The sequence below is a fragment of the Oryctolagus cuniculus genome, chromosome 6 (assembly GCF_964237555.1).
Source record: "Oryctolagus cuniculus chromosome 6, mOryCun1.1, whole genome shotgun sequence".
Taxonomy (NCBI): Eukaryota; Metazoa; Chordata; class Mammalia; order Lagomorpha; family Leporidae; genus Oryctolagus; species Oryctolagus cuniculus.
This window is the reverse complement of record NC_091437.1, coordinates 36,578,578-36,593,036: the sequence shown is the minus strand read 5'-3', so window position 1 is coordinate 36,593,036 and position 14,459 is coordinate 36,578,578. Positions and strand designations below refer to the sequence as shown.

The window sequence follows — 14,459 nt, the reverse complement described above, 5'->3', positions numbered from 1 at the left end:
GAGACTCCAAATGACTTTGTTTAAGCAGTGGATCCAGCTGAGCCTGAAGCAAGAATTACTCTTGGTACCTTTATTATGGGCTGAACAGACTTCATTTCTGGTCTAAGACATTTGAGTATAATTCCTATATTTGCAACCAAAAAAGCCCTGGCAGATTCATTAAGAATTAAATGATGATACTTTTCTCTGTTATTAGATAAAAGACCCAGAGAAGGTAACTGACTTAGGACTTCACAGCTAGAAGTGGTAAACCTTGAATCCAAGTCTGTTTCACTGCAACTATAGTTTTTCCTGACATCATGCTGCCTCAGAGACCCTTGAGTGTCTGAGAGGTATGAGTATCAGTATGGGAGAGAGGAGTCTGTAGTCCTAGATGTTGGTTTGCTTTCTACTAGAAATATTGTCTAACCTTGGAAAAGTACCTCATGTCTTGGGTCTCACTTTTCTATAAAATGAAGAGCTTGAACTAGTTGATTGCTAAAAGTCTCTTCTAGCTCAAGGAAAAAAAAATCAGTCCAAGATGTTAATGGATCCTTGTACAAATGGAATCAATAGAAACCAGTCACAGCTGCTGGAGGGAGGGGTTGGAGGAGGATGAGGGCTGAGAGAGGCTACCACATGCTAAACAGTCATACTGGGGTGGGGGTGGGGGTAAGACAGCCACCCCCACAGAATTCCAAAGCAGCTTGGAAATGCTGGAACACATTCCCATCTACAGTCCTGCATGTAACCAAAGTTTCTTTTTGAAAGAAAAGCCTGCTTTTGTGATCTTCCACCCTGCTGACCTGCCAGGGCAAGCCGGGTGCCTGGTCCCACAGCTAACAGCTTATGCTCAGCCCAGATAGCCCTTCCTGCTCTGCGGAGTTGGACCGACACTCTGACCTCACATGCTTCCTGAAGTTCTGCTCCTTTACTACCTACCCCATGTTCCATCCCATCCCTGATAACCCCTCACATCTTCCAACTCCTCCACCTCTTTCTGCACCTCCCCAAGGCTGCTTTGGTCCTTCTCTCTTCCTCTCTCCCTCTCTCTCCTCCCTGTCTTGTCTTAGATATCCTGATGACTCTCATGGCGCAATTATCCAAATGCTGATTTTTTTTTTTTAGATTGGCCCCTCCAGGCCTGAGTTTTGTATCTGAGCTCAGATCTACTTTTCTGACTGCGTTTTTGAAACCTTCCTGGGATTTCGATCACAGCCTATCCCAAATGAAATTTGCCATGTTTTTGCCCAGATCAGCTTCTTTCCTGCTGTGCCATTTCTACAGATGGCAACACCAGACTTCCTCTCACTCAGGCTTGATATTTGGACACAAATTTTGGCTTTTTCTCCCTAAATACCCACATCTACAAATTGTGCCACGGGCCTCTTCACTGGTCTCCCCTTCCAGAATCTTCCCTTCACGTTTAGCCTGTGTGCATCATCACTGTGTCCTTGCTGGGGTGCAGCTCTAATAGATCACTGCAGCTCAGTCTCTCTTTTGCTCCACATTGCCCAGAGAATCACATACAAACTCCCTATTGTATCCCAGGAAACCTGGGCCCAACAGCCATTCCTGTGTTCCTGCTGCAACCTCTGCTTTGCACTCTTTCCTGCTCCCAGGAGATGCTAAATTATTCACCAACTCTGTACATTTTCTCATCTGATTCTGAGTCCATGTGGTAGACAGTGCAGTCTTTTAAAAATATAATCTTATCAGGACCGATGCTGTCATAGTGGGCTAAGCGTCTGCCTGCAGCGCCACACCCCATATAGGTAGTGGTTTGTGACCCAATTCATCTCTCTGCTATAGCCTCAGAAAGCAATAGAAGATGCCCAAATGTTTGGGCCCCTGCACCTGTGTAGGAGACCTGGAAGAAGCTCCTGGCTCCTGCCTTTGGATTGGCCCAGGGCAGCTGTTACAGCCATTTGGGGAGAGAACCAGCAGATAGAAGACCTTTCTCTCTGTCTTTCCCCCTCTCTGTTACTCTGCCTCTCAAACAAAGAAGTCACACACACACACACACACACATATCCTTGTCGTGGTGCTCTGGTTTAAACTCTCCAGTGGCTTTCCATTGCACTTAGTATAGAACCCAAACTCCTAAACCTAGTCTACAGAGCTGAATGTGGTGTGCCCTATATGCTACACTCCATTGGCCCCAAGCCTTGCTTCACAGAAATCAGCCACAAAGGCCTTCTTCTCTGTTCCTCAAAGGGTCAAGCTCATTCTTCCTCTACCTCTTCATCCTCAGGACTGTGCTTCTGTGCTACACTGTCTCATGCTGAGCCCACATGTGGCTGCAGGATCCTTCTCAACACAGGACTCTATGTTACCATGACCAACTGGCCATATTTGGCTGCATTAATAGCAGACCTGGCCTGTCCTTCCCCAGCCACTGTCAGATGGAGACACTGAGGCCTGGAGAGGCATGAGTTAGCAGTAGAGTCAGAACCCAGTTGTTCTCTTAAGCTATGGTTTTTCTTAAGGACCAAAGTCTTTCCTGTTTCTGAGTAGTCCAAAAGATAGGAAGATGGCTTTCAGGCACACAGGGTGTGGGAAGGCGGGAAGGCAGGAAGGCCAAGGCCAGTGGACGAGTTGCTTGGGCAGAGGCTCAGCAAGGGTGCTGCAGGTTGTCCTGGAAGAGCGAGCTGTGCTTGGGAGGCTGGGGAGAACTGTTGCCATGGTGACGACCAGCCAAAAAGGACTTAGGGAGCAGGCTGCTAGACAAGCTGGTTCTTAAATCAGCACATTACCAAATACTTAACAAATAAAAAAAGGTTTTCATCCTCAGGCAGGACTGGAGAGAAAATTGTAATTGTTACTCTGTAGAAATCTGGGTTTAAACTCAAAGCAGCAGCTGATTTTCTTCATAAAGCTGGGAGATAATTTCATCCAGCTTCTCATTTTGGGGATGCCTATAGATCTTGGCAAGGTTATGTGCTCAAGGTCAGGTAGCAAGCAAAGCTGGGAGAGAGGCTGAGGCAATGTGACATGACTCCTTCCTCAGCAATGACTTTGTGGAGCCACGGACCATCCCTGCTGAGAGAGCTTCACAGTTACTGATGTTCACTTACCTCCAAGACCCTGCCGCTGATGTATCGGTCACAGGTCTCACATTTAATGCCAAACTGGGAGTGGTAGTCAGACTCACAGTACGGAACGCCATCCCTGCAAGAGGAATGTCACACGAGGGAGGAGGTGAGGGCTCCCAGTGGGGAAGGGGGTCCCATGGCTGGCCCAGCACCTGCAGCCTACTGGGTTAAGACTGGAAGCACATGGGTAGCTCATTTAAAGTGCAGTCTTTCCAGACACCCCTCAGATCTACAGAATCAGGGAATCCCTGGGCCATGGGTCCAGGACCTGCATCACGACAGGCTCCTGGATACATGGGCACCCCTGCTGCTGGCTGGCCAGCTATGGGTATCCCCTTGCCACTTACCCACTTCCTTTCCCACAAGTTTTCCAAGTCTACTATGTTCCCTTTACTCCAAAGTGCTCTTTTTGAAAGGTATTTAAAACATTTATCTAAGTGCAATTCTATCTAGAGTAGGTAATATTTGCTTGCAGCTCAATGTTCCTAAAGCAAAAAGGGAAGTCTCCACCCTCCCTTCAACCCTTCCCAGTTTCCTTTCTAGGAGATGAATCGATGTGGTCAGTTTTTTTCGTATCTTAAGGTATCCTTCTTTTAATCACACATTTCACCTGTAGGAGAAGAGCCATCTGACCATGTGCTCAGTTCAGTCGAAAACAGGAAGCCTCTCTGTTCTGCCTCCCCAGTACTCCTTTCTACTCAGTGCTTATGATTTGTTGGACAGCAATGACTGTTGTTCATTGTTATTGTACTGCCCCCTACTATTCAGACGCAAACACTGCTCAGCAGGTGCCAGGCCCTTTGATGGTTATTCTGTTTACTCCTCATAGCAGCCTTATGAGGTCAGAACTGTCAGCATCCCTAGTACGTGGACAAGAAAATCCAAGCAGACGGTAATAAAGTAATTTGTCCCAGGCCCCATGGTCTGACCTGGAGCTGGAAATCAAACCCAGGCAGTCCAGTTTCTCATGCAGGTTGTCATGAGGACAAAAAGAGATGGGTCCGGTGTATCCCAGGACTCGGCACAGGGCCTGGCCCTTGGTGAGTACTAATGGGTGTGAAGGCTGAGAGGGGTGTTCAGGGTGGGTGTTTGGTGCTTAGCTCTCTAGGGCTGACATGGAGTTGGCTGGGGACACTGGGAAGCACAGCTCAGCTGCTGGGATGGCCTTGCTATAAGGCCTGAGTCCTTAGAGGAGAGGGGTACATTGCCCCTACTTTTAAGCATAAGAAGACTTAGCTCAGGTTCAGAGAGCCGCAGAGGACAGACGTGACGTTTTCCCATCTTTAAGCCATGGCCAGGCTAGGGTGGCTGAGAGCCCAGCCTGAGTAGCAGGACAGTCAGCATTTCCCTGAAGGAGAAGCAGCGAGCACTGAAGCCTTGGGAAATGCTAGAGGGTGAGAATGGGCCCACAGGCAAGGACTTTCTGGGGTGCCCATGAGACAAGCCTCCTCTTCCCTTCCAACTCCTCCCACTCAAACCAGGTTCTCGCTCTGTGGGTGTGGGAGGGGAACTCTGCAGGGGGAAAAGGTTGTCAAGTGTGTATATGTTTGTGTGTGTGTGTGTGTGTGCAAGGTGACAGCTAAATTTGAATATAAATGTGTACACAACCTCCTGGGACCCATGAATTTTGAGGTCTTGGGGAATTTGAACCACACAGGAGTGTTAGGAAGAGGCAGATGGTAATGTGAATGCTCCCTGGCACTTAATAGATAAGAAGTACAGATACCCGAGCCTTTCTGCGCCCCATGCAGAACAGAGTCCTCTTATCTCCATTTTCATAAATGAGGAAATGGACGTTCAGAGCAGCTGGGCCCCCTGCCATGGTCACACTGGCCAGGCTTCTATTCTGGGCTCCTGACACTGGAGCCAGTGCCCCCAGCCCCTGCCACTCAGCTGCAGTCGGGTGGGGGGGCCAGGACCAGATTACAGAGGCATCAGGTTCGGTGGGCAAACTGGGCTGGGTCTTCTTTAGAGGAGCTCTGAGTGAGCCCTGAGTGCCCCTGCAAATTCTGGGCTCCCAGACTCAAGGACTCTCAGCCGGCAACATCCTAAGGGTACACATTACTTGGCAGATCTGCAGGGCAGTGCAAACTCCTACCCTGGCATCCAGAGCTCTCAGTGACCTACCTCAGCAGCTTGGGACCCAGATTCACCTGTGCACACCGAAGCCCCCAAACAGGTGGAAGGGTTCAGCACTTGCCCACTCCCGGCCCTTGCCCAGACAAGGCGTTATGCCCACAAACTCTCCTTTGCATTTTTATAGACTTTGAGAGCTTGTTTGGAGGTTCTAGCAGGGGAGCGAACTACTCCTATACCCTTGACCAAAGACCAGTCCTCCTCTAGTGGGGAAAATCGTCTTCTTTGACTGAGCATGCAGCTTAAGGGGGATGAACACAGAGCAGTGAAGGAGGAAGGGACACCTACTAAGCCAGCTAGATCAGCCCAATCAACCCTGACGATCAATGGGGTGACAGATGTCGCAGCCAGATCACCCTCACATCCAATCCTTTGCATTTTTAAATCTCATCTTTATCGAGGTCCAGCTCAAGTACTATCACCTTCATGTAGCTCTCACAGACTGCAGATTCCACTTCTTGCTAGTTGAAAGGACTGTCCCTTCCTCTGACTATTCACAACCCTCCATTCATGCTCTTTGCCCAGCTTCCATTTCCCCTGGTGGTGGCAGTCTCAATGGAAGCCACACCTTCCACCTGAGCCTCCTGGGAATCACAGAGGGTGACTCTCTGGTTCTAAGGTTCAGATCCTCTTGACTAGTGAGTGGTCAGGAATGAGTGTTTCCCAAGATAGACATGTCAGAGGCAGTTCTGGGGCTTTTGTTAGAGTTCTTGGGAAAAAGGCCTTTTTCTCTGCTAGGCTTGCAAAGCTCATGGAATGACACCCTGGAGTTGCTGGTGATCATACTTGGGGAAGACATGATTGAGAGAAAATCCACACACAGAGAAAGAATAGCTAGGGATGGTGGGGGGGGGGAGAGAGAGAGAGAGAATGAATGAATGTGAGAAGAAAGAAGAGAGAAAAGGGTGAGGAGAGAAACAGGGAAAGAGAGACTCCTGTAATACTAATGTACTGTATGCTTAAGCTCCTGAATTCAGTCATGCCTACAGCCACTGCTCTTCTGGACTTTGCATTTCTATGAGTTACTAAAATCTCATCCTTGCTTTGAAGTGAGTTGGAGTTGAGTTTTCTATTACGTATGATCAAAAAGCTTTTAGAGAATTAAGCTTTTCCTGAGCATCACATGCCACCTCCCTTGGTGCCAGGGTCCTCATGGACACAGCGTAATTCCCTTTCTAGGCTGTAAGTGTCTGGACAGCTGAGCAGGTGCACTCAGGGGGCAGGGCCTAGGAAGGGTCTGGGGTCACACAATGTCTCAGCTATGCGAGGCTGTGCTCAGGATTGTTTGTAGGTGTGGGACTACATTTGGTCACCAGGGCCCAGCAACAAGGGGGCCTTATTTAATGCTTCCTTTGTGCAGGTCCCTGGGGCTCAGCCCCTCTCTTTATGTGTTCATCACCTCTTCTCATCTTATTTAAATTCCTTCAACCACCATGAGTGGCCCACATCAGGTACTGTGCCAAGGGCAGCAGACCCAACAATGACTAAAATGAAGCTCCCATCCTGGCAGAGACAGACAGAGAGCACCAACACTGGAGCAGAGTACTTACTGCTCCAAGACTCAATACTGTGTGAGCCTGAGTGTCTCCTGGGGTAGTGTTTGGGGATGTAGGTGCTAAGGTGAAAACCTGTGCCAAGCAGGCAGTCAGGTCCCTGCAGGTAATGAAAGCTCCATAGGTGATAGCTGGTATCATGATGATAAACAGCTGTAGCAATGGGAAGGCTGATATGGAAGGACTAGAGGTGGCAGGAAATGGTATGAGGCCACTTCTGAGCAGAAGGCATGGAAATCAAGACCACAACGAGGGGGAGGGGGGACAAGCAGGTGAGGAAGGGCGAGGAATGTCTCAGGCAGAAGCAACAGCCAGGGAGGCTCTGAGTGTTCAGAGAGGATGGTGCAGTTGTTGTGTGGCCCCAGTGGGAATAACAGGAGATGCTGCTGGAGGCTCGGGCAGGCCCAGGTGGGACAGGTTCATTGGACGCAGAGGCCCAGTGAGTGAGGACAGAGAGGGGAGAGAGACCCACTTGCTGATGTACTCCCCGGTGAGGATGACACTGCAGGTCTGACACTTGAAGCAGCTGACATGCCACTGCTTGTCCAGCGCCAGCAGTGACTGGCCATGTTTGATCTCCTCCTTGCAGCCGGCACAGTCTGCAAAGACAGGGGACACTGATCAGTACAATGTCCTGGACTCCTCTGACCTCTTGCCATCATCTCAGGCCCCACCAGTGCCCCCCAGGAACACCAGCTTGCCTGCTGCTGCTCCCACCCTGCCCGGCGCTCCACAGGTGAGAGCAAAGGTCACCAGAGTCCTGGCCTCTTGGCAAAGGATCTTGGTGTGGAGGAGAAAGACAGACCTTGCTTATCATCTGGCCACTGTTCATCCAGTGCAGACCCTGTCATGTTTCTGGCCCATTCTCAGGATGCTAACATAGCTCATCTGACTCTCTGGATTTCAGCACCTGCAGCTCCAGCATCTGCAGCTCTGGGAGCCTGCATATTTTTGGCATCACAGGCCCCACTCAGACCTGCCAAAATCTCTGTATGACACTCCTGGGGATGGGCCACACCTTTCTCCTTACTCTTACACTGTGCACTCAATGGCAAGGGCCGTGTCTGTATTTTGCAGTTAAATTGATTCCCTTACTCAGCAGGATGCTGGACACATAGTAGGAATTCAATGCACATTTGCTGAATGAGTAAGAACGAGTGGGCCTTATAGTGTGTAGAGAAAGGACAGCAGCTTTGCCACCCCACTTGTCCCCCAGTGTGCTTCTAAATCAAACACTTGCCTCCCCAAGTAGTATGGATGAAAGCATCTGATGAGAGTGTCCTAAACCAGAAAGGTGCCTTGTGCCTTGTCATTGTCACCCTAGATGGTGTTTTGGAACCCACAGAAGCTGGGATAGGCCTTGGGTTTAGCTTATTGCTCAGTGAATGTCCTTGGGGGGTGGCTGGGCAGGAAGTGAAACCTGCATTCACAATACTTGGAAGATTCTGGGAATTCAGGCTGACTTTGGAGGAGGAAAAGGTCATGGGGCCACATTGACCAGAGGACAGACTTCCCTGTTGGCACCACAAGACAAATGCGCACTTGGGAGGCATTGAGGAGAAAGGAAATGCATGTGAAGTTTGGGGCGCCTGCCTGGAAGCCCTCAGTTGGGAGCTAGCCCTGGAATGAAGATGATGTGTCTGTCTATGGAAGAAGGGTTGCGTGTCCAGCAGGCTGGGAGGAGGGCCTGGCCCTGATGAAGTGTTTGTGAGCATAAGCCTGCACAGTGCCTGCTTCCTGGCTGCTGACTGTTCTTCTAATATCCCTAAGTAGAAGCTAGGGGTAGGAAGGTCTCCAACTATAAAATGCTTCAAGCTCCAGGCCTGTAGAAGGGTGCTGGGAGAAGGAAATGTTTTGAGATTTGTCTGCCTTCCTTTCTCTGGGGATCATTCTGTAAGTCTCCCTGTACAGCCTCTCCAGTTAGTATTTTTCAGAACATAGTTGTTTAGAAAGGTGGTCCATGCTCCGTGGAGAGGAAACTGAGAACTTCAGGCATCTCATGAAGCTTTGTAGACTGCAAAGACTGAACTTGTGTTTCTGAGGGCCTCCCTGACAAGGCTTAATAATTCCACAGGAACTCAGAGTTCGCAGAGCATTTGGTCAAATAGCCCACCCAGTGCAGGGATCTATAGCATCTTAACAGGTGGCACCCCATCTCTGCTTAGCTTCCTCGAGGCAGGGGCAGCCCACTCTGCTTTCAGACAGGTAGGACTGTCACAAGTGTCTTCTTTATATGGAGCTGAGACCTGACTCCTTGTGACTCTCCCTGTCTTACACAACCAAGAATAACCTACCTCCTTTCCCACATGATACTTCCTTCCAGTATTTAAAGACACCTATGATTTCTTCTTCTTCCTTCCTTACACTTCACTTTATGTGGTCATCCACTGACCAAAGTCACTTGTAGATTTCTTGGAGTCAGACATGTTATTGGCCAACAACACAATACAATTGTGTCCTCAATACAATTTATTTGACAGCTACATGTTTTAAAGCCACATTGTAGTAATGAGTCTTCTTTCTCTAAGTTTCAGTGACACATCTGAGATGAATTTGGCACCTTAAGTTAAAATTTAGGAGCTGCTACAGTGTAGTGATTAGAGGCCAGGCTGAGAGGTAAGAGTGAGTGTTGAAAAGTTGGTCTGGGAGGGGGAATCCCTGCTCCACTACTTAATAGTCACATGATCAGTAAGCTCTGGCTTCCTACCTGAATGTTTTCCTCATGGACTAGTGTAAAGATGAATTGAAGTTAGGTCTGTAAAGCCTTGCAAATGCTTGGCAGATAGTTACCCAATAAGTGCTTGTTGTCATTATTGTTATTTAAAATTTTTAAAATTTTTTTATTTATTTATTTTTCCTTTTATTAAGAAACTTTTTATTTATAGCCCTTAAGGCATTCAGATCTGGCTAAAAAGCCCATGAGAGGATTTCAGGCATGGAAAGCCTGTGGCAAAAAATGACCTACATGAGGGATCTTTGTGAGTGAGATCCCAGGGGAAAGAGTGACCATCAAAGGAAGTACCTTTCTCTGAAGGGTGGAGAGAACTTCCACTTTGCTTATGGCCCTGTCTAAATACTGACGGAGTTTGTGGACTCAAAAGGCTTCCATAGCCTTGGCAGCTCATGTCAAGAGCCTTGGGTGATCACTGACATCATAAATAAGAGTGTCAATTGTTAAAACAACAACAGGAGTCACTGTGAAGTTATTCCCCATGTAGGACATCTGTCCTTAATGAGTTTACTGTGAGAATTAATGGTAAAACTCTTCCTCAAACAGTACTTTATACTTTGTGTCTGTGGGGGTGCAAATGGTTGAAATTTTTACTTAGTATAGAGTTGGCCTTCTGTATATAAAGATAATTAAAAATGAATCTTAATGAAGAATGGGAGGGGAGAGGGAGTAGGAGGTGGAACAGGAGTGTGGGTGGGAGAGCAGGTATAGGGGGAAGAACTACGATATTCCTAAAGCTGTACCTATGAAATTTGTATTTATTAAATAAAAGCTTTCTAAGTAAATAAATAAAAAGAAACATTTTATTTAAGGAATACAAACTTCATGCATTTCATAAGTACAACTTTAGGAATCTAGTGATTCTTTCCACCATACCTGCCTTCCCATCCACTCATCTTCTTCCCTCTCCCATTCCCAACCCCATTCTCCACTAACTTCCATTTTTGATTAACTCTGTGTACAGAAGACCAACTCTATACCAAGTAAAGAGTCCAATAATTTGCACGAGAAAAACAAAAACAGAAACAAAACAGTTCCTTAATAGTTGAGACAGGGGCTGTTAAAAGTTATTGCATCTTGAAATTAATTTCATTTCTTTTTTTTTTCAGAAACTTAATTAACTTTAAAGAAGCACTCAAGAATGATACATGTTTTGCAAACACTTAGACATAATTAGTACAACTCTTTGAGGACAGAGGTCCTGCATGGGAAGTTGGTACACAGTGACTCTTGTTAATTTAGCAATTAATACTCTCATGTATGATGTCAGTGATCACTCAAGGCTCTTGACATGAGATGCCTAGGCTATGGAAGCCTTTTGAATCCACAAACTCCATCAGTATTTAGACAAGGCCATAAGCAAAGTGGAATTTCTCTCCTCCCTTCAGAAAAAAGCACCTCCTTCTTTGATGACCACTTCTTTCCACTGGAGTCTCAACCACCAAGGTCCTTCATGTAGGACATTTGTTTGTCACAGTGTCTTGGCTTTCTATGCCTGAAATGCTCTCGTGGCTTTTCGGCCAGACCAGAATGCCTTTAGGGCTGATTCTGAGGTCAGAGTGCTATTTAAAGATATTGTCATTCCATGAGGCTTCTGTGTGGACTGCTTCCCATGTGGGAGCATTCACCCCTTTTAAATTATATCTAGTATTATTATCAAACCCTTAAACCTATCCATATGATCACTTTAACACTTAAGATGGTATTTTTACCAATAAGCTTAAGGGGATTTGGGGCCCCATGGCAAGTTTTTAAACTATACCCTTAGAAGTAAGTCTGCAGGAATGTATGTAGAATTGTACAGCTTTACAGTTACAAACTTCATATGCTTCATAATTACAGCTTTAGGAACATGGTGATTCTTCTCATGCTGCCCCCTCTTCCTCCTCCCTCTCTTATGCCCACTTTTATTTTTCTGAGATCTATTTTTAATTTGTTGTCATTATTATTAAACATTCTTGGGTTCTTAACTCATATTACATGCATTATCAAATCTCTGATCTGAAGCTAGAGCAAAGGGATGGCATTTTAGCATAAGGTTAAGCATCCACTGCAATGCTGGCATCCCATATGGGTGCCTTTCTGGATCCTGGATGCTCCACTTCTTATCCAGTTCCCTGATAATGTGCCTAGGAAAGCAACAGAAGATGGCCTAAGGGCTTGGACCCTTGCTACCCACATGGGAGACAGGGATGAAGCTCCTGACTCCTGGCTCTGGCCTGGTGCCGCCCTGGTGCCGCCCTGGTGCTGCCCTGGCTGTTGTGGCTATTTGGAGAGTGAAGATATCTTCTGTCTCTGTGTCTGTAAGTCTGCATTTCAAATAAATAAGAAATGAAATTTTGAGGCCAGAGCAATATTCCTGCTATAGGAAGCCTTGCTTATACTCCTGAGATTTATGGGGTGCCTTTCTGTGTCATACTGCCAGTTTTCCATGATTTTGGCTTCATATTTATCAGAACTCTTCTCTCCCTTTTCTCCCTTTGTTCATTCTTGACCACCAAGGGGTCTGAGGCACCCCACCAGGGGGCCCATGGGTCTCGTGCAATGAGCAGGGTCAAAGAAACCACACCCTGTCTGAGTTGGTCTCTAAAGAGCAGCTGTCCACTTGTGTGCTCTTCTCTAGTGCAAATTACAGTCTTCAGCTGGCACAAAGTATGACACCACCTGTCCCACCCAAACCTCTCAGTTTACTATGGAGGCCTCTAAAGACCCCAGACAGCCATTTTTAGTTCTTCTTTACTATTTATATTCCGCTTAGATCAGCAAAAAATGAGTGTATTTTATGAGTCATGGCAAGCTATCTACTATGGAAGACAAGATTCTGCCCAATTAGCAAGTCATGTCTCTGGCATCGGGTGTTAAGGGAATAAGCTCCATAGCCAGACTACCTGGTTTCACATCCTAGTTCTATTACTTATTATCTGTATTACTTTGGGCTAGTCATTTATGCTCTTTGAATCAGTTTTCTCATCTATGAAATACTCTTATTTCTCTCATAGAGTTGTTATAGTGATAAAATGAGATATTTTGTATGGACTACTTAGTACAGAGCCCAGTGGTAGTCAACTGATGTTGGCAGTGATAATGACGGTGATGGTGGTCATGGTCATGTGGTAATGATGGTAAAGTTGCTATTGCTGCTGATTCTTTTTGGTGAGATCTGTGCAGCACCTGGCAATAGTAGCAGTCAGTCAGTGTTAGCAATGGTGATGGTAGTTAGGTGATACTTGTGAGAGTGATGATAATGGTGGCGGTGATGGTGATGGTGATGGCAGTGAAGGTGGTGGTAAGGGTGGTAGTGATGATGGTGGTGGTGGTGGTGACAATGGTGATTTTCATGGTGCTGTTGGTGCTGGTGACTGTGATGATGGTGATGGTGATGTGGCTACTGCTGATGACTCTTCTCAGTGAGATGTGTAAGGAAACATTTCTTGTTCCTGTGGTAACACTATTTTCTCAGACAGTCCTGGAGTATACTTTGTCTTTTTGGAGTACACACTGCTCCTGTTTTTCCAAAATATTTTTATTCCCCCTCAAGGGATGAAACTTCACACTCTTGTAGAGGTAACAAAGACCAGAGCCGTGTCCCTTTCCTTTTCCATGTTGTGTGCTTCTCACCAATTTCTTGGACCTCCCTGGGCTCCCTCTACTCTTTGGTAAAGCAGAAGACCTTCCTATACAGCCTCTAGTCAGGAGATGACCTTGCATTTTCAGCAGGAACAGTGACAACTCTTGGAGAAAATCCATCTAAAAACATGCACTGCAGATCCACAGACTGATGTCTTTGCTCTGTGAGTAACCAGACCCACTACCATCCCAGACACTGCCCCTGGATCTGCCCGTGTGCTCATGTCTTCCTCTTGCCTCACCTTTCCTGCTTGCCCACACCCTTCTCTACCTCCTCATCTGCAAAACTATACTGGAGATGTTTAGGGGCTCTTCTCTCTTTGAAAAAATATTGAGAGGTAGAGAGAAAGGGGTAGGGGAAGAAAGAGAAGGAAAGAGAGGGAGGGAGGGAGGAAGGGGATGGAGGGAGAGAGGGAGAGAAAGAGACAGGGAGAGAGGGAGAGAGAGACTGACTCCCATTCACTGATCACTCTCCAAATGCTCACAATGGCTAGGACAGGGCCAAGCCAAAGCCAGGAACTCAATGCAGGTCTCCTATATGGGTGGCAAGGCTGCAACTGCTTGAACTCTGCCTCCCAGGGACTGAATTAGCAAGAAATTGGAATTGGGAGTGTAACTGGGACTTGAATTTAGGTACTAGGAGCCTCTGTTTGGGAGCATGCTCACATCCGAGACTCCCACAGTCAGCTGAGGAAATCTCCCATCTGTTAGAGACCTTATTGTACACATAACATAAATGCAACCTGAGAGAAATAACAACAGATTTGTGAGTCTTATGCTCAGTGTGCCTTTGGTGTGCTTTCTGTATTAAACCTCTCCACCAATGACATCCCTCAATCTATATTTAAACAGCATTTTACAAACTACAACATTTGCTACCTTGATTCCTAAATACCAGTAAGTCTGCTTTCTACAATACTCCCATTAGGATGATGTGAAATTCCATCTGTCCTTCTGGCTGGGTAAACGGAATCTTAGGAAGTCTCCAGGACTGCTTGAAATTGTGAAGAAGGCTTGTGGCCTCTGTACTCAAGCTGGCCTCTCTCTGCATTGCCCCACACACTGTCCTCTGGTTTCCAGGCCCCTCAGCAAGCCATGGTCCTGCCTCTCAGCATCCCAGCCTTGCTGTCATTCTGAATGATGCCTTCAAGGAGTTATGAAGGACAGCAGTGTGCACACTCAGCCACCTGGAGCTGAGAACTGGCAGAGCAGTAAACTGCTCTTGAACATCACAGGGGTGCAAGGGAAGGGCACTGTGCCTTTCAGGGACAAATTCGTATTGACTGAAAGGAAGGGCAAGCAAAGGAAAGAGCCTTTCCTGTCTTCCTCCTGACTCTC

The 14,459-nt window shown here is 47.0% G+C and overlaps 1 protein-coding gene across 11 annotated transcripts in view; it reads right to left on the bottom strand.

Moving 5' to 3' along the window:
* The window catches only part of ABLIM3 (actin binding LIM protein family member 3), a 122,454-nt gene that overhangs the window by 47,572 nt on the left and 60,423 nt on the right, over positions 1–14,459 (bottom strand). For all 11 annotated transcript variants that reach the window (XM_070076286.1, XM_070076291.1, XM_070076293.1 and 8 more), the window contains 2 exons: positions 7,236–7,362; positions 3,057–3,150 (listed from right to left, as the gene is read on the bottom strand). In XM_070076286.1, the coding sequence (XP_069932387.1) occupies positions 3,057–3,150; positions 7,236–7,362 (221 nt within the window). The remainder of the gene's footprint in view (positions 1–3,056; positions 3,151–7,235; positions 7,363–14,459) is intronic.